General features: G+C 39.5%; 1 protein-coding gene across 1 annotated transcript in view; it reads right to left on the bottom strand.

The window, feature by feature from the left end:
• The window catches only part of LOC128653403 (centrosomal protein of 164 kDa-like), a 262023-nt gene that overhangs the window by 58634 nt on the left and 179344 nt on the right, over positions 1 to 24045 (bottom strand). Inside the window, exon 31 of the mRNA XM_053706655.1 lies at positions 12140 to 12206. Within this exon, the coding sequence (XP_053562630.1) occupies positions 12140 to 12206 (67 nt within the window). The remainder of the gene's footprint in view (positions 1 to 12139; positions 12207 to 24045) is intronic.

Here is a 24045-nt window from a genome sequence, read left to right as displayed (position 1 = left end):
CAGCATCAACCTCTGAGACAGAATCCTCTGAACCAGAGGAATCATCAGAATCAGAATGATGATGTTCAGTTAAAAATTCATCTGTAGGGAGAGAAGTTTTAAAAGATTTTTTATGTTTACTAGAAGGAGAAATAACAGACATAGCCTTCTTTATGGATTCAGAAACAAAATCTCTTATATTATCAGGAACATTCTGCACCTTAGATGTTGAAGGAACTGCAACAGGCAATGGTACTTTACTAAAGGAAATATTATCTGCTTTAACAAGTTTGTCATGACAATCAATACAAACAACAGCTGGAGGAATAGCTACCAAAAGTTTACAGCAGATACACTTAGCTTTGGTAGATTCAGCACTTGACAGCGATTTTCCTGTAGTATCTTCTGACTCAGATGCAACGTGAGACATCTTGCAATATGTAAGAGAAAAAACAACATATATATAAAGCAAAATTGATCAAATTCCTTAAATGACAGTTTCAGGAATGGGAAAAAATGCCAAAGAACAAGCTTCTAGCAACCAGAAGCAATAAAAAATGAGACTTAAATAATGTGGAGACAAGAGTGACGCCCATATTTTTTCGCGCCAAATAAGACGCCCACATTATTTGGCGCCTAAATGCTTTTTGGCGCCAAAAATGACGCCACATCCGGAACGCCGACATTTTTGGCGCAAAATAACGTCAAAAAATGACGCAACTTCCGGCGACACGTATGACGCCGGAAACGGAAATAGAATTTTTGCGCCAAAAAAGTCCGCGCCAAGAATGACGCAATAAAATGAAGCATTTTCAGCCCCCGCGAGCCTAACAGCCCACAGGGAAAAAGTCAAATTTTAAGGTAAGAAAAATGTTAAATTAAAATGCATTATCCCAAATATGAAACTGACTGTCTGAAAAATAAGGAAAGTTGAACATTCTGAGTCAAGGCAAATAAATGTTTGAATACATATATTTAGAACTTTATAAACAAAGTGCCCAACCATAGCTAGGAGTGTCACAAAAAATAAGACTTACTTACCCCAGGACACTCATCTACATATAGTAGATAGCCAAACCAGTACTGAAACGAGAATCAGTAGAGGTAATGGTATATATAAGAGTATATCGTCGATCTGAAACGGGAGGTAAGAGATGAATCTCTACGACCGATAACAGAGAACCTATGAAATAGACCCCTTAGAAGGAGATCACTGCATTCAAATAGGCAATACTCCTCACATCCCTCTGACATTCACTGCACGCTGAGAGGAAAACCGGGCCCCAACTTGCTGCGGAGCGCATATCAACGTAGAATCTAGCACAAACTTACTTCACCACCTCCATCGGAGGCAAAGTTTGTAAAACTGAATTGTGGGTGTGGTGAGGGGTGTATTTATAGGCATTTTGAGGTTTGGGAAACTTTGCCCCTCCTGGTAGGAATGTATATCCCATACGTCACTAGCTCATGGACTCTTGCTAATTACATGAAAGAAATTTTAATCTGCCCCCTACCAGCTGAGCTGAAATGAGGGCCGCACCTTTATGCGGACTTGGGGGCTGGTTTAGATCTCTTAAATGGCTTGGATTTATCCAGATTGAGGAAGGCATCCAATTGGAGACGGATTCCTTAGGGGAAGGACTAAGTTTCTGTTCCTTATTCTGTCGAAAGGAACGAAAACGGTTAGAAGCTTTAAATTTACCCTTAGATTTTTTATCCTGAGGCAAAAAAGCTCCCATCCCCCCAGTGACAGTTGAAATTATAGAATCCAACTGAGAACCAAATAATTTATTACCTTGGAAAGAAAGAGATAGCAATGTCGATTTAGAAGTCATATCAGCATTCCAAGATTTAAGCCATAAATCTCTTCTAGCTAAAATAGCTAAAGACATATATCTAACATCAATTCTAATGATATCAAAAATGGCATCACAAATGAAATTATTAGCATGTTGAATTAATTTAACAATGCTATACACATTATGATCAGATACTTGTTGCGCTAAAGTTTCCAACCAAAAAGTTGGCAAAGGATACAATTTTTTAAACCTTGAAGAAGGAGTAAAAGAAGTACCCAGTCTATTCCATTCCTTAGAAATCATATCTGAAATAGCATCAGGAACTGGAAAAACCTCTGGAATAACTACATGAGGTTTATAAACCGAATTTAAACGTTTACTAGTTTTAGTATCAAGAGGACTAGTCTCCTCCATATCTAATGCAATCAACGCTTCTTTTAATAAAGAACGAATATACTCCATTTTAAATAAATAAGAGGATTTGTCAGTGTCAATATCTGAGGCAGGATCCACTGAATCAGACAGATCCTCATCAGAGATAGATAAATCAGTATGTTGTCGGTCATTAGAAAATTCATCAACTCTATGAGAAGTTTTAAAAGACCTTTTACGTTTCTTAGAAGGTGGAATGGCAGACAAAGCCTTCTGAATGGAATCAGAAATAAATTCTCTTAAATTTACAGGAATATCCTGAGCATTAGATGTTGATGGACCAGCAACATGTAATGAACTACTACTGATGGAAACATTCTCTGCATGTAAAACTTTATCATGACAACTATTACAAACCACAGCTGGAGGAGCAGTTACCACAAGTTTACAACAAATGCACTTAGCTTTGGTAGAACCAATATCAGGCAGCAGGATTCCAGTAGTAGATTCTGAGACAGGATCAGAATGAGACATCTTGCAGTATGTAAAAGAAAAAACAACATATAAAGCAAAATGATCAGTTTCCTTATATGACAGTTTCAGGAATGGGAAAAAATGCAAACAGAATAGGCCTCTAACATAGAAAAAAGACCAGCGGCAAAAGGAATGAGGTCTTAAATAATGAAAAAATGTTTGGCGCCAAGTATGATGCACAACAAACTGACAAACCTTTTTTGGCGTCAAAAACGTCCGGAACGAAACTCGAGCGTCATAGATGACGCAACCTCGTGAAAAGACTCGGCGCCAACTAAGACGCTGGAAATGACGAATTAGCGTCAACAAACGTAATTTTCGTGCCAAAAAAGTCTCGCGCCAAGATTGACGCAATAAATTATAGCATTTTGCGCTCTCACGAGCCTAATACAGCCCGCAATGTAGAAAGAGTCAATTTGAAAACCTCAGGTAAAATTTTTTTTTTTTTTTTTTTTTAAAGCATTTCCCAGATATGAAACTGACAGAATGCAAAAAAGAAAATATACTGATAAACCTGAATCATGGCAAATATACAAACATATATTTAGAACTTTATATATAAAGTGCCAAACCATAGCTGAGAGTGTCTTAAGTAAATGAGACATACTTACCAAAAGACACCCATCCACATATAGCAGATAGACAAACCAGTACTGAAACGAAAATCAGTAGAGGTAATGGTATATAAGAGTATATCGTCAATCTGAAAAGAGAGGTAGGAGATGAATCTCTACGACCGATAACAGAGAACCTATGAAATAGATCCCCGTTAGGAAGACCATTGTATTCAATAGGTGATACTGCCTTCACATTCCTCTGACATTCACTGTACTCTGAGAGGAACCAGGCATCAACATGCTGAGAAGCGCATATCAACGTAGAAGTCTAGCACAAACTTACTTCACCACCTCCATAGGAGGCAAAGTTTGTAAAACTGAATTGTGGGTGTGGTGAGGGGTGTATTTGTATGCATTTTGAGGTTTGGGAAACTTTGCCCCTCCTGGTAGGATTGTATATCCCATATGTCACTAGCTCATGGACTCTTGCCAATTACATGAAAGAAAAGCTTTTCTTCAGACAGGGAAATACTTAAATACTCAATTCAATAATACAGCAATGTCATTGACAGATGATTTCTTCCTATGTCAGCCAATAAATATGTAGGCTTCACTTTTGTTCTTGGCCAATTCTAATTAGGATATGGCTAAAAAATGTGATAAAGTCCCCACCTATCAGGTTTTGCTTCACTTACTACTCGGTCAGCTTGATGCTTACTTGCCTTGCCAGTGCTATTGAACACAAACAAGAGAGAGAAGAAGAGGAGACAGAGGTGGAGAAGAAAAACAGACAAGCAAGAAGAGAGAATAGGAAAAGGAAGAAAAGAGAAATAAAATATTTTATGTGCTGCTGTTGGCTTGTAGCAGTGGCACTAGTTACTACCTAAAGTTTAAGCTGCTGTTCGGCTTGTCCTCTACTGCCCTGAAGATGTTGTGAATAGTAAACCCCATGAGTACATATTAGACAAAACAAATTATTATTTTTTACGTGACAAACAATGTATCCAAAACAAATGTGGTCTAATAGAAACTGCCTTTGGGGAAGACCTGTGCTACAAGCTTATGACATTCAAGACACCACAGTATATATGCATGTTAAGTTTTATAGTCCAGTTCTTTCTAAATATGTTTCAGGTTGATTTTTGAACCACGCCGTAATCTGGGAGTTAGTTTTTTAGGCAATTTATCTTTTAATTATGTGTGAAAAACATTTTCCTTATTAATAAATGCACTCAGTTGGGTTCTAGCATATGTCTTTTAGTCTGTTATAGACTTTTGTTTTATAATTAGTTTTTTACTAGATTCTTCTATCCTTTGATGAGGGTTATGTCTATCTTCCTAGCTAATATCTAATTAAATGAGAAAATCTCAGGATACCCACTTTCTTTTCAGTGGAGACCTGCAGATTTTTGTTGGAATGAGGTATTTTGAAGCAAGTTTTCTGTACTTCATCCAAATCAGACCGTACTCTGGCACTGGCTTTTCCTTGCTACATAATTTGCATAAGATTTGCTTGAATAAAGTTTATATTTGGTTTTATATAAGCCTTTTTTTGCATAGAACAGACTGCTTCTTCATGGGCTTAAGTACATTTGTTTGAAATACTTTCTTTGTGTATGGCAGAAGTTTTATATCCAAACTTCAGACATCTGCAAGGTAGCAATATGGATTCTACTGCTTATCTTCAAAGAACACAGACTGGATGCTAAAACAAGTTTTGTACTAAGGCATTTTGTTGTCCATTATTGAACTGCTTCCTGCTGAGTATCAGTAAGTTTTCCTGTTTATCTTTGTTACTTCTCTGTCCTGTTATATTGCACTATGGTACTCTTTAATCGGTCAACTGATATCTGTGGTGAGTAAAGAAAAGGAGGATTTCTTTTTATTAATGAAATCCTACTTCTTTACTTACTTCATTAAATCTTATTTACAAAAGCCTCCATCTTGGCATTTTTCAGCCTACCTTCAGACTACTTTGAACTCAAAGAATGCAAAAGAGTAGTCCTTTTCAAACTGTGAGAGAAGTCAGATCTCATTTTTAAAAACGTTTCCAGGAAACAAAGTTTATGGGGATTGACAACTACTACTTTACTTTACCTTGCATTTCTCTAACTTCTGGATGCTGAAATTAAACAAGTGTATGTGTTCCTTGGTATATGTATACACAGAATGAGGACTGATTGTACCTGTTATGTAGTGTGTGTGCGCATAGAAAGCGGTCAGAAGAGTGTCAGTTCCACCATGTGTGTGTAGACAAAACAGTAGTTTGTTGGTACAGAGATGCAACAGAGAGTATTTGTTCTGCAGTATGTATAGAGAGGCCAAGAAAGTACGTCCTGTAGAATGCGTGGACAGACCCACAGAGAGAGGTAATAAAGGTGTTTTTTTTAATTGTGTATAACGGAGGTTAAGAGTGTCACTTCTACAATGCAGTATGAAAGTATATCTGTAGTTTGTGTGCTGCTATGGCATTATCGAATAACTGTTCTATCAAGAATGGTCAGGGAGGTATTTTTACCAAATACTAACTACATTCATCACCCTTGACCCTGTTCTACTCATGTTCTTTTCTCTCCACAAAATCACAATCCTTTAAAACAAGTTTATCTAACAATTTTTCTACAAAATTCAATAAATGCCTTTGGGGATTTTTGTAGATAAATAATTTGATAAGCATTTCTAAAAGGATTGTAATTTACCACATGGTTCCTTTTGTGAATATTTTTTATCTTAATTATGTGGTTGACAGACATTGGGATTCATTTAAGAAGCTTTGGAACACCTGCAGACGATCAAAGGGACATGAAACCCAATTTATTTTCATGATTCATACAGAGAATTTAATTTTAAACAAATTTTTAATTTACTTCTATTAATTTGCTAAATTCTCTTAGTATCCATTGTCGAGTAAACAGCAATGCACAACTAGGATCTAGTTGAATGCATTGGTTGAGCCAATAACATGAGGCATATATGTGCAGTCACCAATCAGCAGCTCCTGAGCATACTTGGGTATCCTTTTCAATAAAGAATATCAAGAAAACAAAACAAATGAGATAATAGAAGCTAATAAGAAAGTTGTTTAAAATAACATGCTCTAAATCATAAAAACAAAAAACTAAATTTATGCTTACCTGATAAATGTATTTCTTTATTGACATGGTGAGTGCACAGATCATCCAATTACTATTGGGAATATCACTCCTGCTCAGCAGGAGGCGGCAAAGAGCATCACAGCAAAGCTGTTAAACATCACCTCCCTTCCCTCCAACCCCAGTCATTCGACCAAAGCAAAAGGAGAGAAAAGAAGCAACAAGGTGCAGAGGTGTCTAAAGTTTATAACATACCAACAAAACCTGTCTTTAAGAAAACAGGGTGGGCCGTGGGCTCACTGTGTCAAGAAATAAATAAATTTATCAGGTAAGCATACATTTCGTTTTCTTTCTAATGACACGGTGAGTCCACGGATCATCTAATTACTATTGGAAATCAATACCCAAGCTAGAGGACACAGATGATAAGGGAGGGACAAGACAGGGAACCTAAACCGAAGGCACCACTGCTTGAAGAACCTTTCTCCCAAAAGAAGCCTCAGCCGAGGCAAAAGTATCAAATTTATAGAATTTAGAAAAAGTGTGAAGAGAGGACCAAGATGCAGCCCTGCAAATCTGTTCCAAAGAAGCTTCATTTTTGAATGCCCAGGAAGAGGAAACAGACCTTGTAGAATGAGCCGTAACTCTCTCAGGAGTCAGCTGTCCAGCAGTTTCATAGGCCATCGATACTCTTCAGTCACAAAGAAAGAGAAGTAGCCGTAGCTTTCTGCCCCTTATGTTTTCCAGAGAAAACCACAAACAGAGCAGAAGACTGACAAAAATCCTTAGACGCCTGTAAATAGAATTTCAATGCATGCACCATGTCTAGATTGTGCAGCAGACGTTCCTTCTGAGAAGAAGGATTAGGACACAAAGAAGGAACAACAATCTCCTGATTAATGTTCCGATCTGAAACCACTTTAGGGAGAAACCCTAACTTAGTATGCAAAACAACCTTATCCGAATGCAAAATGCAATGCCGGGAGTTCTGAAACTCTATGAGCAGATGAAATAGCCACCAGAAATAAAACGTTCCAAGATAACAGTTTAATATCGAAGGAATGCATAGGCTCAAACGGAGCCTGTTGAAGAACCTTGAGAACAAGGTTAAGACTCCAGGGAGGAGTCTGACCAAGGCCTGACAGAACGATTGCACGTCTGGTACTTCCGCCAGACGTTTGTGTAATAAAAAGACAAGGCAGATATTTGACCCTTTAAGGAGCTTGCCGATAAACCCTTCTCCAAACCCTCTTGGAGAAAAGACAAAATTCTAGGAATCCGAACTCTACTCCAAGAGTAGCCTTTGGATTCACACCAATGCAGATTTTTACGCCATATATTATGGTAAATCTTTCTCATCACAGGCTTACGAGCCTGAATCATAGTCTCAATAAATGACTCAGAAAAACTACGCTTAGATAAAATTAAGCGTTCAATCTCCAAGCAGTCTGCTTAAGAGAAACTAGATTTGGATGGAGGAAGGACCCTTGAAGTAGAAGGTCCTTCCTCAATGGAAGTCTCCAAGGTGGAAGAGATGACATCTCCACTAGGTCTGATTACCAGATCTTGCGAGGCCACGCCAGTGCTATGAGGATCACTAACGCCCTCTCCTGTTTGATTCGAGCAATGAACCGAGGCCGGAGAGCGAACGGGGGGAATAGGTATGCGAGACTGAAGTTCCAAAGGACCGCCAAAGCATCTATCAGTACCGCCTGAGGATCCCTGGACCTTGACCAGTACCTTGGAAGCTTGGCATTCTGCCGAGATGCCATGAGATCCAGTTCTGGCTGTCCCCATTTGAGAACCAAGCTGGAAAACACTTCTGGATGGAGTTCCCACTCCCCCGGGTGAAAGGTCTGTCTGCTCAGAAAATCTGCTTCCGAGTTGTCCACTCCTGGAATGTGGATCGCCGACAGACAGCAGTTGTGGGTCTCTGCCCACTGAATTATCTTGGCTACCTCTATCATGGCCAAGGAACTCAGAGTTCCCCCCTGATGGTTGATGCAAGCCACTGAAGTTATGTTGTCCAACTGGAACCTGATAAACTGGGCCGAGGCTAGCTGAGGCCAGGCCTTAAGAGCATTGAAGATTGCCCTCAGCTTGAGAATGTTTATGGGCAGAACTGACTCCGTCCAAGTCCATGTTCCCTGAGCCTTTAGAGAGCCCCAGACTGCTCCCCATCCTAGTAGGCTGGCGTCCGTTATCACAATCACCCAGGTGAGTCTGTGGAAGCAGGTTCCCTGGGAGAGATGATCCTGAGACAACCACAAAAGAAGAGAATCCCTTGTCTCCTGATCCAGATGTAATCACGGAGACAAATCCGCATAATCTCCGTTCCACTGTCTGAGCATGCATAACTGCAGAGCTCTGAGGTGGAAAGGGGCAAACGGGATGATGTCCATGGCCGCTACCATCAGAAAAGATTCTGGGAGCTGTGGCAAGGCCGAATGGAAGAGCCACAAACTGGAAGTGTTTGTCTAGAAATGCAAACCTCAGAAACTTGTGATGGTCCCTGTAGATGGGAACATGCAGGTACGCGTCTTTTAAATCTACCGTTGTCATAAATTGACCTTCGTGAACCAATGGAAGAATGGAACAAATAGTTTCCATCTTGAAGGATGGTACTATGAGGAATTTGTTTAGACTTTTGAGATCTAGAATTGGTTTGAAGGTTCCCTCTTTTTTGGGAACCACAAACAGATTGGAGTAAAACCACAGACCCTGTTCCTGCATTGGGACAGGAACTATCACTCCCAGGTCGGAAAGGTCCCGAACACAGTTTAAGAACGCCTCTCTTTTTATCTGGTCTACAGATAATCTTGAAAGCAGAAACCTGCCCCTGGGAGGGAAGGTCTTGAACTTTAGTTTGTATCCCTGGGACATGATGTCCACCACCCAGGGATCCTGAACATCCCGAACTCAAGCCTGAGCGAAGAAAGAAAGTCTGCCCCCATAAGATCCAGTCCAGGATCGGGGGCAGACCCATCATGCTGCTTTGAGTCAGTAGCTGGCTTCTTGGATTGCTTTTCCTTGTTCCAAGACTGGTTTGGGCCTCCAGGAAGGCTTGGACTGTTCCTGCTTGGAAGAAGGAGAGGAAGGCTTACCCTTGAAGTTTTCAAAAGGAACGAAAATTACTCTGACATCTCTTCTGCTTATTCCTCTTATCCTGAGGGAGGAAATGGCCCTTTCCTCCCGTAATGTTAGAAATAATTTCCGTCAATCCCGGCTTAAACAAGGTCTTTCTCTTGTAAGGAATCACCAAATGCTTAGACTTAGACGACACATCCGCAGACCAAGATTTTAACTATAAAGCTCTGCGGGCCAGTACAGTAAACCTGGAAATCTTTGCTCCCAGTTTAATAACCTGCAGGGAAGCTTCCGTAATAAAGCAATTGGCCAAATTAAGGGCCTTGATCCTATCCTGGATCTCTTCAAGAGGAGTGTCTCTCCGAATAGAATCAGACAACGCATCAAACCAGTATGCCGCCACACTAGTGACGGTAGCAGTACACACCGCAGGTTGCCATTGTAAACCCTGGTGTACATACATCTTCTTGAGTAACCCCTCCAACTTCTTATCCATAGGATCTTTAAAGGAACAACTATCTTCTATGGGTATAGTGGTCCTCTTAGCTAGCGTGGAAATTGCCCCTTCCACCTTGGGGACCGTCTGCCAAGATTCCTTGATAGAATCTGCTATAGGAAACATCTTCTTAAATATAGGTGATGGAGAAAAAGGGATACCCGGTCTCTCCCATTCCCTAGCAATAATTTCTGTAGCTCGATCTGGTACAGGAAAAACCTCCACCATGAAAGGTACAACAAAATACTTGTTTAGCTTACTAGACTTCTTAGGATTGACTACGACGGTAATGTCGGAGTCGTCCAAGGTATCCAAAACCTCCTTAAGTAACAAACGGAGATGCTCCAGCTTAAACCTGAAGGATACAACTTCAGTATCAGCAGAAGGAATTACACTGTCTGAGTCTGAAATTTCACCCTCAGATGCTACCGAAGTATCTTCCTCCTCAGATTTCTGGGAGGGGACATTCGGAATAGCCACGACTGTGTCAGCAACCTTACTCACTGATTCTTTACATTTCCTCTTGCGTTTTTCCTGCAGCATGGGAAAAGCGGACAACGCATCAGATACCGCAGAGGACATGAGGGAAGCGATGTTTTGCACGTAACTCCAGCTGGAGTAAGAGAGGAAGCGCAGGGCATTGGATGAGTGGACGATAAATTTTGGGACACTTGAGGAGAAAGCTGCGACATATCTTGAACATTGTCAGAAGACTACTGAACAGCATCCCCCCTAGACAATGTTGGCTCAGAAAAAAGTCTATCCCTGTAATGCAAAGTTCTCTCAATTACATGAGGAACAGAAAGGGATTGGTGGTTCCACATTAGCATCAAAACATAAAGAACATGTAACATCCTGCAGTGCCTCTTGGTCCATCTTTATTCACAAATAAACAGAATAAACAAATAAACTGATATTTTATTTAGAAAATACCACACACACAAAAAACAAAAAACGTTACTGTTCCTTTAAATTTTAAAATGAAACTGCTTTATTTTTCTGCAGTAAAATAATGACGTATCCCAAAAACACTCCAGACAACCTCTACACCTCAGCTTTAGTTTTGCTGAGGTGCTTACCTGCCTGACAATGGAGTATTCAGATAGATAATCCGGACTCAACTTCTATCTCTCTGTAAACTGCAGTCCGGTAATCGCAACACTGCTGATAATCTGTGAAGAAGCTATTCTCCGCTCCGGAACACAGGAAGTGTAGGGGAAAAGCGCGCAACAGAAAATTGCAGCCTCAGTTAACCCCGCCCATCGTGGGCGTTACAAAATTAACCTCCCGGTCGGCTAAATGTATTGTAAAGCCGTTGGGAGTATAATAAAAAGTAAAACACCACCTCTGAGCCTGTCTCCTTGTCCCCAGTGCCTGCCATACTGCCCATAATAAAATGATCCCCTAATCCAAAGGAGGATGTCTTTTGTCCCATAATACTGACTTTAAAGTGCCATCTTTTTTCGGTGTATGCTCCCAGAAAATATAAAGTTAGCACTTACCTTTAGAAATCTGCCAGGCAGCAAGGCAGCTCACTAGGTTTCAGAGGCATGTTCCCTCACATGGACCTGTGGAAGAAAACAAAGACTGATCTTACTCAGGCTTTCAAAGTTAGGGCAGCATTAAATATATGGGAGGCGCAGCAAGGATTGTACCCCACAAGTTCCCATTGCTTAAAAGCCACCACTGCTCTACTGAAGAGACTGATATAGACTACGGCTACAACCTAGGACAAAGCAGCACAATCTTGCACTGCTTGAAGAATCTTCTTTCTAACACCTAAACTTTACCACTTCCTTGCTCTAACGTAGGCAAAGAGAATGACTGGGGTTGGAGGGAAAGGGAGGTGATTTTTAACAGCTTTGCTGTGGTGCTCTTTGCCGCCTCCTGCTGGGCAGGAGTGATATTCCCAATAGTAATTAGATGATCCGTGGACTCACTGTGTCATTAGAAAGAAATGTGGGTTTCATGTCCCTTTAACCTAATACACCAACTCTAAAGTGGCTTTTCTCAATCACCCGGACTTCTCCAACCTGGGTGATTTGCAGCTCCTGGTCACGTGGCCTATCGTGCTTGAGCAGGAGCTGTCAATCACCCTGGTCAGAGAAGTCTGGTTTATTGAGAAACACCACTTTAGAATTGGTGTAGTAGGTTAAAGAGACATGTGCAGTGATAAATCTTGGCAGTGATGTAAGCCTGTTCGTAAATTGAGATTTTACTTACCTGGCTGATATATATCCAAAAGTATTTTCTGTCCTTGTGGGGTAATTATTCAACCATGGGGATTGTTCTGAAAGTGAAAAAAAACATAATTAAAAAATAAAGCAATAGATTCTGTTAGTTAGGCAACTGATTATATAATTCTCCAAAAAAACATTATTTATTCTTACCTGATAAGTTCCTTTCTTTCTTGGTGATGAGAGACCATGATTGCCTACTTTTGGGAATTCATCACCTCACCGCCAGGAGGAGGCAAAGATACCCTACACCAAGAGCTTAAATATCCTTCCTACTTCCTGTTCCCTGACAGTCTATCATGTAGCCAAGAATAGGAGAAAGACGTATGAAAGACAGTAGGGAAGAGGTGCAAACTGAAACTGCTGACAACTAGGAAAAACAAAAACTGGGTGGGTTCATGGACTCTCACCACCAAGAAAGAAAGGAATTTATCAGGTAAGAATACATTATGTTTTCTTTCTTAAGATGGTGAGAGTACACAATTCCTTATTGATGGGAACTAATACCCAAGCTATGTAGTCCACGAAAAAATGAGTGGGACAAAAGGAAAAAAGGCAGGCAACTATTTACTAGGAACTACAGCCTGAAGAACCTTTCTGCCAAAATCCGCCTCTGCTGAGGAAAATACAGCAAAATTATTAATTATGGAAATGTATGCATAGGACCATCAAGTTGCAGCAGTTTGCAATTTTGATCCATTGAAGCCTCCCTTTTTAAATGCCAAGAAGTAGACACAGAACAAGTTGAATGAGCTTTAATCTTTAATACGTAAAGGAGGCGACTGCAGCACCTCAAAGAAAGCCCTGTGAATCAAACTTTTTAACCATGATGCTAAAGTAACAGAAGAAGCCTTTTGGCCCTTGCATTTACATGAGAACAAACAAACAAGTTTGAGGACTAACGAAAGTCCTTAGTAGCCTGTAAATAGAATTTCAATGACCTAACTACATCCAGATTATGCAACAATCTCTCTTTTGATGATATTGGAATAGGACACAAATAAGGAATCACAATCTCCTGGTTAATATTTTCTGAAGCTCAAGACCAAATTCAAACTTTATGGAAGAGAAATTGGATTGTATACAGGTCTGATACTAAGTAAAGACTGGAAGATGAGCACGCTTTCTGTGCAAAAAACTAAGCTGTACCCCTCAGTGTACTGGCCTATTAGCCTTTATTTAAGCCCTCCAAAAGAAATTGTAGGTTTCTGGTAGCCACATTCTGAAGATCAAGAAATTACACCTTTCCTGCTGGAAGATACATTTCTCTTGTAATTGGCTTGCGAGCCTGAATCAAAGTAGCCACCAAAGAAGCATAAAAGACCTTTGTGGGAAGTACAAAACGTTCAATCCCCAAGCAGACAAGCTAAGCAATTAAAAATTTTGATAAAAGAATAGAATTTGAGATTATAGATCTGGATGCTAAGGAAGACGCCACGAGGGAGTGCTGGACATCTTACCCAGATTGGCATAACAAGTCCTGCATGGCTACGCAACAGCAACTTTTAAAATAGCAGAGATTCGTTCCTGTATGGTCCACGCAATCACCCTCAGGATAGTCACAATTGAAGGGAACAGATAAACTAGATGATAGCGTAAAAGAGCTGCTAGAGTATGTATCAATGCCGCCTAAAAATATCTCAACCTCAACCCATATTTGGGGAGCTTTTAGCTTAAATGTGACACCATGAAGTCAATCTCCAGGACACCTCAGCGATGCACTAACTGATCAAAAATCTCCTGATTTAGGAATCTGACAACTCAGACAATCTGCTTACCAGTTGTTGACCCCGGGGATGTGAATTGCAGAGATGGCACACTGAGGAAGCTCTTTCCAATTCAGGATGCGAAAAGTCTTTTAAACATTAGAACACTGTGAGTACCACCCAGATGATTGATATAGGCTACTACCATGATGTTGACGGACTGAAAGGAACTAACCTGAGAAGAAGTTAAGACTGAAGTGTTCTGAAAATCACACAGAGTTCCAAGATATTTATTGGTAACCTTGCCTCCTGAGAAAACCAAACCCCCTGAGATTTTAGAGAGTGGTTGGTATGGTAATTATTTCCCTTGATGGATGAGGGAAAACCATCCCCTGAAAGATTGGAATGGGGGATATCCACAAAGACAGAGACTGTTTGACTAAAGGGCCCAGATTAACTATCTGGACAGGTTTGTGTGGTCTCCGATTCAACGGTTTAGACTACATAATGGTAGTGGACACAAGTGAAACTGTGCAAACAGAGTTGCATCAGACCCACAACCTCACAGACATGTGACATAGAAACTGCCGATTCCGACAGGCTGATTGAGGCTTAAGCTTGTGTTGATCTGTCAAAAACATCTGCATGGAGAATCTGAGTACTCATAGAAAGGACACCCTTGTAAATGGGGTCAGTGAATATTGTGATGTTCTTTGTGAATGGAGACATGCAGGTAAGCATCCTTTAAGTCTATAGGTGTCATGAACGGAACTTGGATGACTAGTGGAAAAATAGATCTGATAGTTTCTATTTTTAAAGAAGAAACCCTTAATAACTTGTTTAAGGTCTTCAGATCAAGAATGAATCTGAATGTTCCTTCCTTCTGGAACAATAAACAGATTGGAATAGAATCAGGGCCGGACTGAGACCAACCAGGGCCCCGGGCAAAAGTGTGGCAGGGCCCTCCACCACCTTTTTGCTCCACCTACCTCTGCACCTCCTCTACCATATTGCCCCTCCCACCTCATATGTCCCTCCCCCACCATGTTTTTAATTGCCATATAAAAGAGACAATTTTCCCTTAAATATATTTAATAAGAACTAAATATTGTCATTTCACAAGTGCATATACAAAAAAAAAATCCCCATACCTATAAGCACTACAGTATGGAGCAGAAAGTAATGAAAGGCAGACAAGGGGGTAAAATCACTTGTTACTGGCAGCTAAAGAGGTAAAATCATTCATTTGTATTCATATGTTTCCTTTCAATAAGAGATACATGATCCTATAAGTAGGCATCTATACTAAATAAAGATAAAACTATCTTCATTTTAATTGAAACCAGGGTAGGTTTAGAGAAATCTATTTTAAAAAGGGAGAGTAAAGTCAAAATTAAACTTTAAAGGGACATAAAAAACAAAACATTTCTTTCCAGTTTACTTCTATTATCAAATGTGCTTCATTCTCTTGGTATCATTTGTTGAAAAAGCAGCAATGCACTACTGGTTTCTAATTGAACACATGGGTGAGCCAATGACAATCGAGGTTCCCTCTGTCACACACATAGACCCTTCCCCAGAACGTATATACAGATGTATATTATAGAGGTTTCCTCTGTCACAAACACAGACCCCTCCCCAGTACTTATATACAGATGTACAGTATATAGAGGTTCCATTTGTCACACACACAGCCCCCTCCCCAGTAGGGAGTCAAAAGAAAGTATAAAAGATAATAAAAAACATAATTTATGTAAGAACTTACCTGATAAATTCATTTCTTTCATATTAGCAAGAGTCCATGAGCTAGTGACGTATGGGATATACATTCCTACCAGGAGGGGCAAAGTTTCCCAAACCTCAAAATGCCTATAAATACACCCCTCACCACACCCACAAATCAGTTTAACGAATAGCCAAGAAGTGGGGTGATAAGAAAAAAAGTGCGAAAGCATAAAAAATAAGGAATTGGAATAGTTGTGCTTTATACAAAAAAATCAAAATCACCACAAAAAAGGGTGGGTCTCATGGACTCTTTCTAATATGAAAGAAATGAATTTATCAGGTAAGTTCTTACATAAATTATGTTTTCTTTCATGTAATTAGCAAGAGTCCATGAGCTAGTGACGTATGGGATAATAAATACCCAAGATGTGGAACTTCCACGCAAGAGTCACTAGAGAGGGAGGGATAAAATAAAGACAGCCAATTCCGCTGAAAAATAATCCACACCCCAAACAAAGTTTAAATCTTATAATGAAAAAAACTGAAATTATAAGCAGAAGAATCAAACTGAAACAGCTGCCTGAAGTACTTTTCTACCAAAAACCGCTTCAGAAGAAGAAAACACATCAAAATGGTAGAATTTAGTAAAAGTATGCAAAGAAGACCAGGTTGCTGCTTTGCAAATCTGATCAACCGAAGCTTCATTCCTAAATGCCCAGGAAGTAGAAACTGACCTAGTTGAATGAGCTGTAATCCTTTGAGGCGGAGTTCTACCCGACTCAACATAAGCATGATGAATCAAAGACTTTAACCAAGACGCCAAAGAAATGGCAGAAGCCTTCTGACCTTTCCTAGAACCAGAAAAGATAACAAATAGACTAGAAGTCTTTCGGAAATCCTTAGTAGCTTCAACATAATATTTCAAAGCTCTTACTACATCCAAAGAATGTAATGATCTTTCCTTAGAATTCTTAGGATTAGGACACAATGAAGGAACCACAATCTCTCTACTAATGTTGTTAGAATTCACAACCTTAGGTAAAAATTTAAACGAAGTCCACAACACTGCCTTATCCTGATGAAAAATCAGAAAAGGAGATTCACAAGAAAGAGCAGACAACTCAGAAACTCTTCTAGCAGAAGAGATGGCCAAAAGAAACAAAACTTTCCAAGAAAGTAATTTAATATATAGAGAATGCATAGGTTCAAAAGGAGGAGCTTGTAGAGCTCCCAGAACCAAATTCAAACTCCAAGGAGGAGAAATTGACTTAATGACAGGTTTGATACGAACCAAAGCCTGTACAAAACAATGAATATTAGGAAGATTAGCAATCTTTCTGTGAAACAGCACAGAAAGAGCAGAAATTTGTCCTTTCAAGGAACTGGCAGACAAACCTTTATCCAGACCATCCTGAAGAAACTGTAAAATTCTAGGAATTCTAAAAGAATGCCAGGAAAATTGATGAGAAGAACACCAAGAAATGTAAGTCTTCCAGACTCGATAATATATCTTCCTAGACACAAATTTACGAGCCTGTAACATAGTATTAATTACGGAGTCAGAGAAACCTCTATGACTAAGAATCAAGCGTTCAATCTCCATACCTTCAAATTTAATGATTTGAGATCCTGATGGAAAAATGGGCCTTGAGATAGAAGGTCTGGTCTTAACGGAAGAGTCCAAGGTTGGCAACTGGCCATCCGAACAAGATCCGCATACCAAAACCTGTGAGGCCATGCTGGAGCCACCAGCAGCACAAACGAACGCTCCTTTAGAATCATGGAAATCACACTTGGAAGAAGAACTAGAGGCGGAAAGATATAGGCAGGCTGATACTTCCAAGGAAGCGATAATGCATCCACTGCCTCCGCCTGAGGATCCCTGGATCTGGACAGATACCTGGGAAGTTTCTTGTTTAGATGAGAAGCCATCAGATCTATTTCTGGAAGACCCCAGATTTGAACAATCTGAAGAAATACCTCTGGGTGAAGAGACCATTCGCCCGGATGCAACGTCTGGCGACTGAGATTATCCGCTTCCCAATTGTCTATACCTGGGATGTGAACCGCAGAAATTAGACAGGAGCTGGATTCCGCCCATACAAGTATTCGAGATACTTCTTTCATAGCCAGAGGACAGAGTCCCCCCTTGATGATTGATATATGCCACGGTTGTGACATTGTCCGTCTAAAAACAAATGAACGATTCTCTCTTCAGAAGAGGTCATGACTGAAGAGCTCTGAAAATCGCACGGAGTTCCAAAATGTTGAATGGTAATCTCGCCTCCTGAGATTCCCAAACCCCCTGCGCTGTCAGAGACCCCTATACCGCTCCCCAACCTGTCAGACTTGCATCTGTTGAGATCACAGTCCAGGTTGGAAGAACAAAAGAAGCCCCTTGAACTAAACGATGGTGATCTGTCCACCACGTCAGAGAGTGTCGTACAATCGGATTTAAAGATATTAACTGTGATATCTTTGTATAATCCCTGCACCACTGGTTCAGCATACAGAGCTGAAGAGGTTGCATGTGAAAACGAGCAAAGGGGATCGCTTCCGATGCAGCAGTCATAAGACCTAGAATTTCCATGCATAAGGCTACCGAAGGGAATGATTGAAACCGAAGATTTCGACAGGCTGAAATCAATTTCAGACGTCTCTTGTCCGTCAGAGACAAAGTCATGGACACTGAATCTATTTGGAAACCTAAAAAGGTTACCCTTGTCTGAGGAATCAATGAACTCTTTGGTAAATTGATCCTCCAACCATGTTCTTGAAGAAACGACACAAGTCGATTTGTATGAGATTCTGTTAAATGTGAAGACTGAGCAAGTACCAAGATATCGTCCAAATAAGGAAATACCACAATACCCTGTTCTCTGATTACAGATAGAAGGGCAACGAGAACTTTTGAAAAAATCCTCGGAGCAGTTGCTAGGCAGAACGGCAGAGCCACAAATTGGTAATGCCTGTCTAGAAAAGAGAATCTCAGAAACTGAAAGTGATCTGGATGAATCGGAATATGCAGATATGCATCCTGCAAATCTATTGTGGATATATAATGCCCTTGCTGAACAAAAGGCAGAATAGTCCTTATAGTTACCATTTTGAATGTTGGCATCCTTACATAACGATTCAATATTTTTAAATCCAGAACTGGTCTGAAGGAATTCTCCTTCTTTGGTACAATGAATAGATTTGAGTAAAACCCCAGACCCTGTTCCAGAACTGGAACTGGCACAATTACTCCAGCCAACTCTAGATCTGAAACACATTTCAGAAATACCTGAGCCTTCACTGGATTTATTGGAATGCGAGAAAGAAAAAATCTTCTTGCAGTTGTTCTTACCTTGAAGCCTATTCTGTACCCTTGTGAAACAATGTTCCGAATCCAAAGACTGTGAATCGATTTGACCCAAATTTCTTTGAAAAATCGTAATCTGCCCCCTACCAGCTGCGCTGGAATGAGGGCCGCACCTTCATGTGGACTTGGGAGCTGGCTTTGGCTTTCTAAAAGGCTTGGATTTATTCCAGACTGGAGACGGTTTCCAAACAGAAACCGTTCCTTTAGGGGAAGGATCAGGCTTCTTTTCCTTATTCTGACGAAAGGAACGAAAACGATTAGCAGCCCTATATTTACCTTTAGATTTTTTATCCTGAGGTAAAAAAGTTCCTTTCCCCCCAGTAATAGTTGAAATAATAGAATCCAACTGAGAACCAAACAATTTATTACCTTGGAAAGAAAGGGAAAGCAAAGTTGACTTAGAAGACATATCAGCATTCCAAGTTTTAAGCCATAAAGCTCTTCTAGCTAGAATAGCTAAAGACATATACCTGACATCAACTCTGATGATATCAAAGATGGCATCACAAATAAAGTTATTAGCATGTTGAAGAAGTTTAACAATGCTATGAGAATTATGATCTGACACTTGTTGTGCCAAAGTCTCCAACCAAAAAGTGGAAGCTGCAGCAACATCAGCCAAAGAAATAGCAGGCCTAAGAAGATTACTGAACATAAATAAGCTTTCCTTAGAAAGGAATCAATCTTCCTATCTAAAGGATCCTTAAAGGAAGTACTATCTGCCGTAGGAATAGTAGTACGCTTAGCAAGAGTAGAGATAGCCCCATCAACTTTAGGGATTTTGTCCCAAAACTCTGATCTGTCAGATGGCACAGGATACAATTTCTTAAATATTTTAGAAGGAGTAAAAGAATTACCCAGATTATTCCATTCCCTAGAAATTTCTTCAGAAATAGCATCAGGGACAGGAAAAACTTCCGGAATAACTACAGGAGGTTTAAAAACCGAATTTAAACGCTTATTAGATTTAGTATCAAGAGGACTAGAATCCTCAATTTCTAAAGCGATTAAAACTTCTTTAAGTAAAGAACGAATAAATTCCATTTTAAATAAATATGAAGATTTATCAGAGTCAATATCTGAGACAGAATCCTCTGAACCAGAAAAATCCTCATCAGAAACAGACAAATCAGAATGATGATGTTCATTTAAAAATTCATCTGAGAACTGAGAAGTTTTAAAAGATTTTTTACGCTTACTGGAAGGAGGAATAACAAACATAGCCTTCCTAATAGATATAGAAACAAAATCTCTTATATTAACAGGAACATCCTGAGTATTAGATGTTGATGGAACAGCAACAGGTAATGGAATATTACTAATGGAAATTGAATCTGCATTAGCAAGTTTATTATGACATTCATCACAAACTACAGCTGGAGAAACAGATACCACAAGTTTACAACAAATGCACTTAACTTTGGTAGAACCAGCATCAGGCAGCGATTTTCCAGAAGTAGCTTCTGATCCAGGGTCAATCTGAGACATCTTGCAATATGTAAGAGAAAAAACAACATATAAAGCAAATCTATCAAATTCCTTAAATGACAGTTTCAGGAATGGGAAAAAATGCCAATGAACAAGCCTCTAGGAACCAGAAGCAAAAGAAAAATGAGACTTAAATAATGGGAAAAAAAGGTGGAGACAAAAATGACGCCCACATTTTTTAGCGCCAAAAAAGACGCCCACATTATTGGCGCCTAAATGCTTTTGGCACCAAGAATGACGCCACATCCGGTGACGCCGACATTTTTGGCGCAAAACGTAAAAAAAATTACGCAATGACGAACAACTTCCGGCCACAAGTACGATGCCGGAAATGACAAAGAATTTTATTGCGCAAAAAAGTTCGCGCCAAGAATGACGCAATAAAATGAAGCATTTTCAGCCCCCGCGAGCCTAACAGCCCACAGAGAAAAAAGTCAATTTTAAAGGTAAGAAAAAAATTGATAATTCATATGCATTATCCCAAATAATGAAACTGTCTGAAATAAGGAATATTGATCATCCTGAATCAAGGCAAATAAATGTTTAAACACCTATATTTAGAACTTTAACATAAAAGTGCCCAACCATAGCTTAGAGTGTCACAAAAAATAAGATTTACTTACCCCAGGACACTCATCTACATGTAGTAGAAAGCCAAACCAGTACTGAAACGACAATCAGTAGAGGTAATGGTATATAAGAGTATATCGTCGATCTGAAAAGGGAGGTAAGAGATGAATCTCTACGACCGATAACAGAGAACCTATGAAAAAGATCCCGTAGAAGGAGACCATTGAATTCAAATAGGCAATACTCTCCTCACTTCCCTCTGACATTCACTGCACACTGAGAGGAAAACCGGGCTCCAGCCTGCTGCGAAGCGCATATCAACATAGAATCTAGCACAAACTTACTTCACCACCTCCATGGGAGGCAAAGTTTGTAAAACTGATTTGTGGGTGTGGTGAGGGGTGTATTTATAGGCATTTGGAGGTTTGGGAAACTTTGCCCCTCCTGGTAGGAATGTATATCCCATACGTCACTAGCTCATGGACTCTTGCTAATTACATGAAAGAAATAAATTTAATTTGGGAGATCATCTAATGACTAATCTATTAATTAGAACTTCAATCAAATGTCTCACCTGACTCATACTACCCAGTTATATGGTAATAATTATAAGAGCTTAAGTCAACCTTTACCTGTTTGGCTGCTTTGCATAAGTAAATGCTTGACCATTGCCCCCAAAGCAATATAAATGCAGGAAGGGGGTATTAAGCAGGCCCTCATCCGTTTAGCAGTGATCACACTAAAAATGCATTCTATCTGCTCTGTTCAAACCCTGCTCTTTTGAAAATGCCCTGACCTGCCTAGAGCAATATCTTTCAACATGATCCACACAAGAGCTTCCTCAATATAAATATAACAAACTTTTCACTTGTTAATATATTGGTTTGGCTGGTACATGAGACCATACTGTACTGAAGCTAGCAAGAAGCCATTGACAATGCTCAAGAAACACTTAAAAGTTTGTTATATTTATATTGAGGAAGCTCTTGTGTGGATCATGTTGAAAGATATTGCTCTAGACAGGTCAGGGCATTTTCAAAAGAGCAGGGTTTGAACAGAGCAGATGGAATGCATTTTTTAGTGTGATCACTGCTAAACGGATGAGGGCCTGCTTAATACCCCCTTCCTGCATTTATATTGCTCTTGGGGGCAATGACCAAGCATTTAATTATGCAAAGCAGCCAAACAGGTAAGTCCCAGCTTCTAATATTTCACATTTACAGGTCTTTCCCCACTACACTATCATTTATTGATGCATCACCATTATGTAAATAGCCTGGCAAGCCAAATACAGACAGTTTTCAATGTAAAATGCTGAGAGCATATATAAAGAGCATGCAGTGGGAGCATAACTAGTCTTTTTGCAGAAAGAGACCTTGTTGTGATTGTGTGTGTATGTGTGTGTATATATGTGTGTGTCTGTGTATGTGTGTATATATATATATATATATATATATATATGTATGTGTGTGTATGTGTATGGTTGTGTATGTGTATATGTGTGTATGTGTATATGTGTGTGTGTGTGTATATAGGTGTGTGTATATATGTGTATGTATATATATGTGTGTCTATATGTGTGTATATATGTGTATGTATATATATATGTGTGTGTGTGTGTATGTGCGTGTATATATGTGTGTATGTCTGTGTGTGTATATATGTGTGTATGTTTGTGTGTCTGTGTGTGGTTGTATATATATATATATATATATATGTGTGTGTGTGTTTGTGTGTGTGTGTGTGTATGTATATGTGTCTGTGTATGGTTGTATATGTGTGTATATATGTCTGTGTGTCTGTGTATGGTTGTGTGTGTGTCTGTATGTGTATGGTTGTGTATGTATATGTTTAGGTGTGTGTGAGAGACCCAAGGAGGGAGAGACCTTGACATGGTTCTGTGTGTGTTAATTTATGCCAACAGTGCAATCTTTTTTTTCCCTCTAGAGACCCTACACTTTCTTTTCTGTACAGAGAACATTTTCCTTACAGCAAATCTGCAGGATTTTTTTTCTGCACAGCGAATATGTGCTTTTTTCTGTACAGCAAATCTGCAGCCTTTTTTCTGTACAAAGAACCTTTTTTGTACAACGAATCTGCAGGTTTTTTTTCTGCAGAGTGAATCTGCAGTCTTTTGTCTGTACAGCGAATCTGTGCTCTTTTTTTTATGTACAGCAAATTTGCAGTCTTGTCTGTACAGCAAATCTGTGCTCTTTTTTATGTACAGCAAATCTGCAGTCTTTTGTCTGTACAGCGAATCTGTGCTCTTTTTTATGTACAGCAAATTTGCAGTCTTTCTACTGTACAGAGAACCTACTTTTTTGTCTGTACAATCTACAAACTTATTTTTTGTGTACAGAGTATCTATGAGAAACAATGCTTGTACAGCGAACCAATACTTTCTTTTCACATAGAGAGAATCTGTTTTTTGGCACAGAGAATAGATGCTTTACAGTTAATGTATATATATATATATATATATATATATATATATATGTATGTGTATATGTATATATGTGTGTGTGTGTGTGTAAGAGAATAGTTTTATTAAAATGTTTGGGCCGCAAATTCTTAAAAACAATCTGACGTCTCCTTTACAACTTCCTGTTAATACACACAGACATCTCAGAAAGCAAACTGGTCGCTTGTAACATACAAAACTTTAATTTAAGACAGCCAGTATGCCTAATGAAATTATGAAAACAACCTCATAAAACCAGTACTACTGACAGCCAGATGAAAAGGAAGTCGGCCAGCCGCTTAAAGTCAACGCACTTGAGTCCCTCGACTCAACCACCGCAACACGCACATGTGAAAGGGCCCCACTGCTGCCCCCCCCCCGCATAAAAAAAAATCTAAAGACCAAAAAAAACAACATAATTTATGTAAGAATTTACCTGATAAATTCATTTCTTTCATATTGGCAAGTCCATGAGCTAGTGACGTATGGGATAATGGGATATACATTCCTACCAGGAGGGGCAAAGTTTCCCAAACCTGAAAATTTCTATAAATACACCGCAACCACACCCACAATTC

Source organism: Bombina bombina, chromosome 3 (assembly GCF_027579735.1).
Source record: "Bombina bombina isolate aBomBom1 chromosome 3, aBomBom1.pri, whole genome shotgun sequence".
Classification (NCBI taxonomy): Eukaryota; Metazoa; Chordata; class Amphibia; order Anura; family Bombinatoridae; genus Bombina; species Bombina bombina.
The sequence above is the reverse complement of the archived record's forward strand: the minus strand, read 5'-3'. Positions and strand labels throughout refer to the sequence as shown.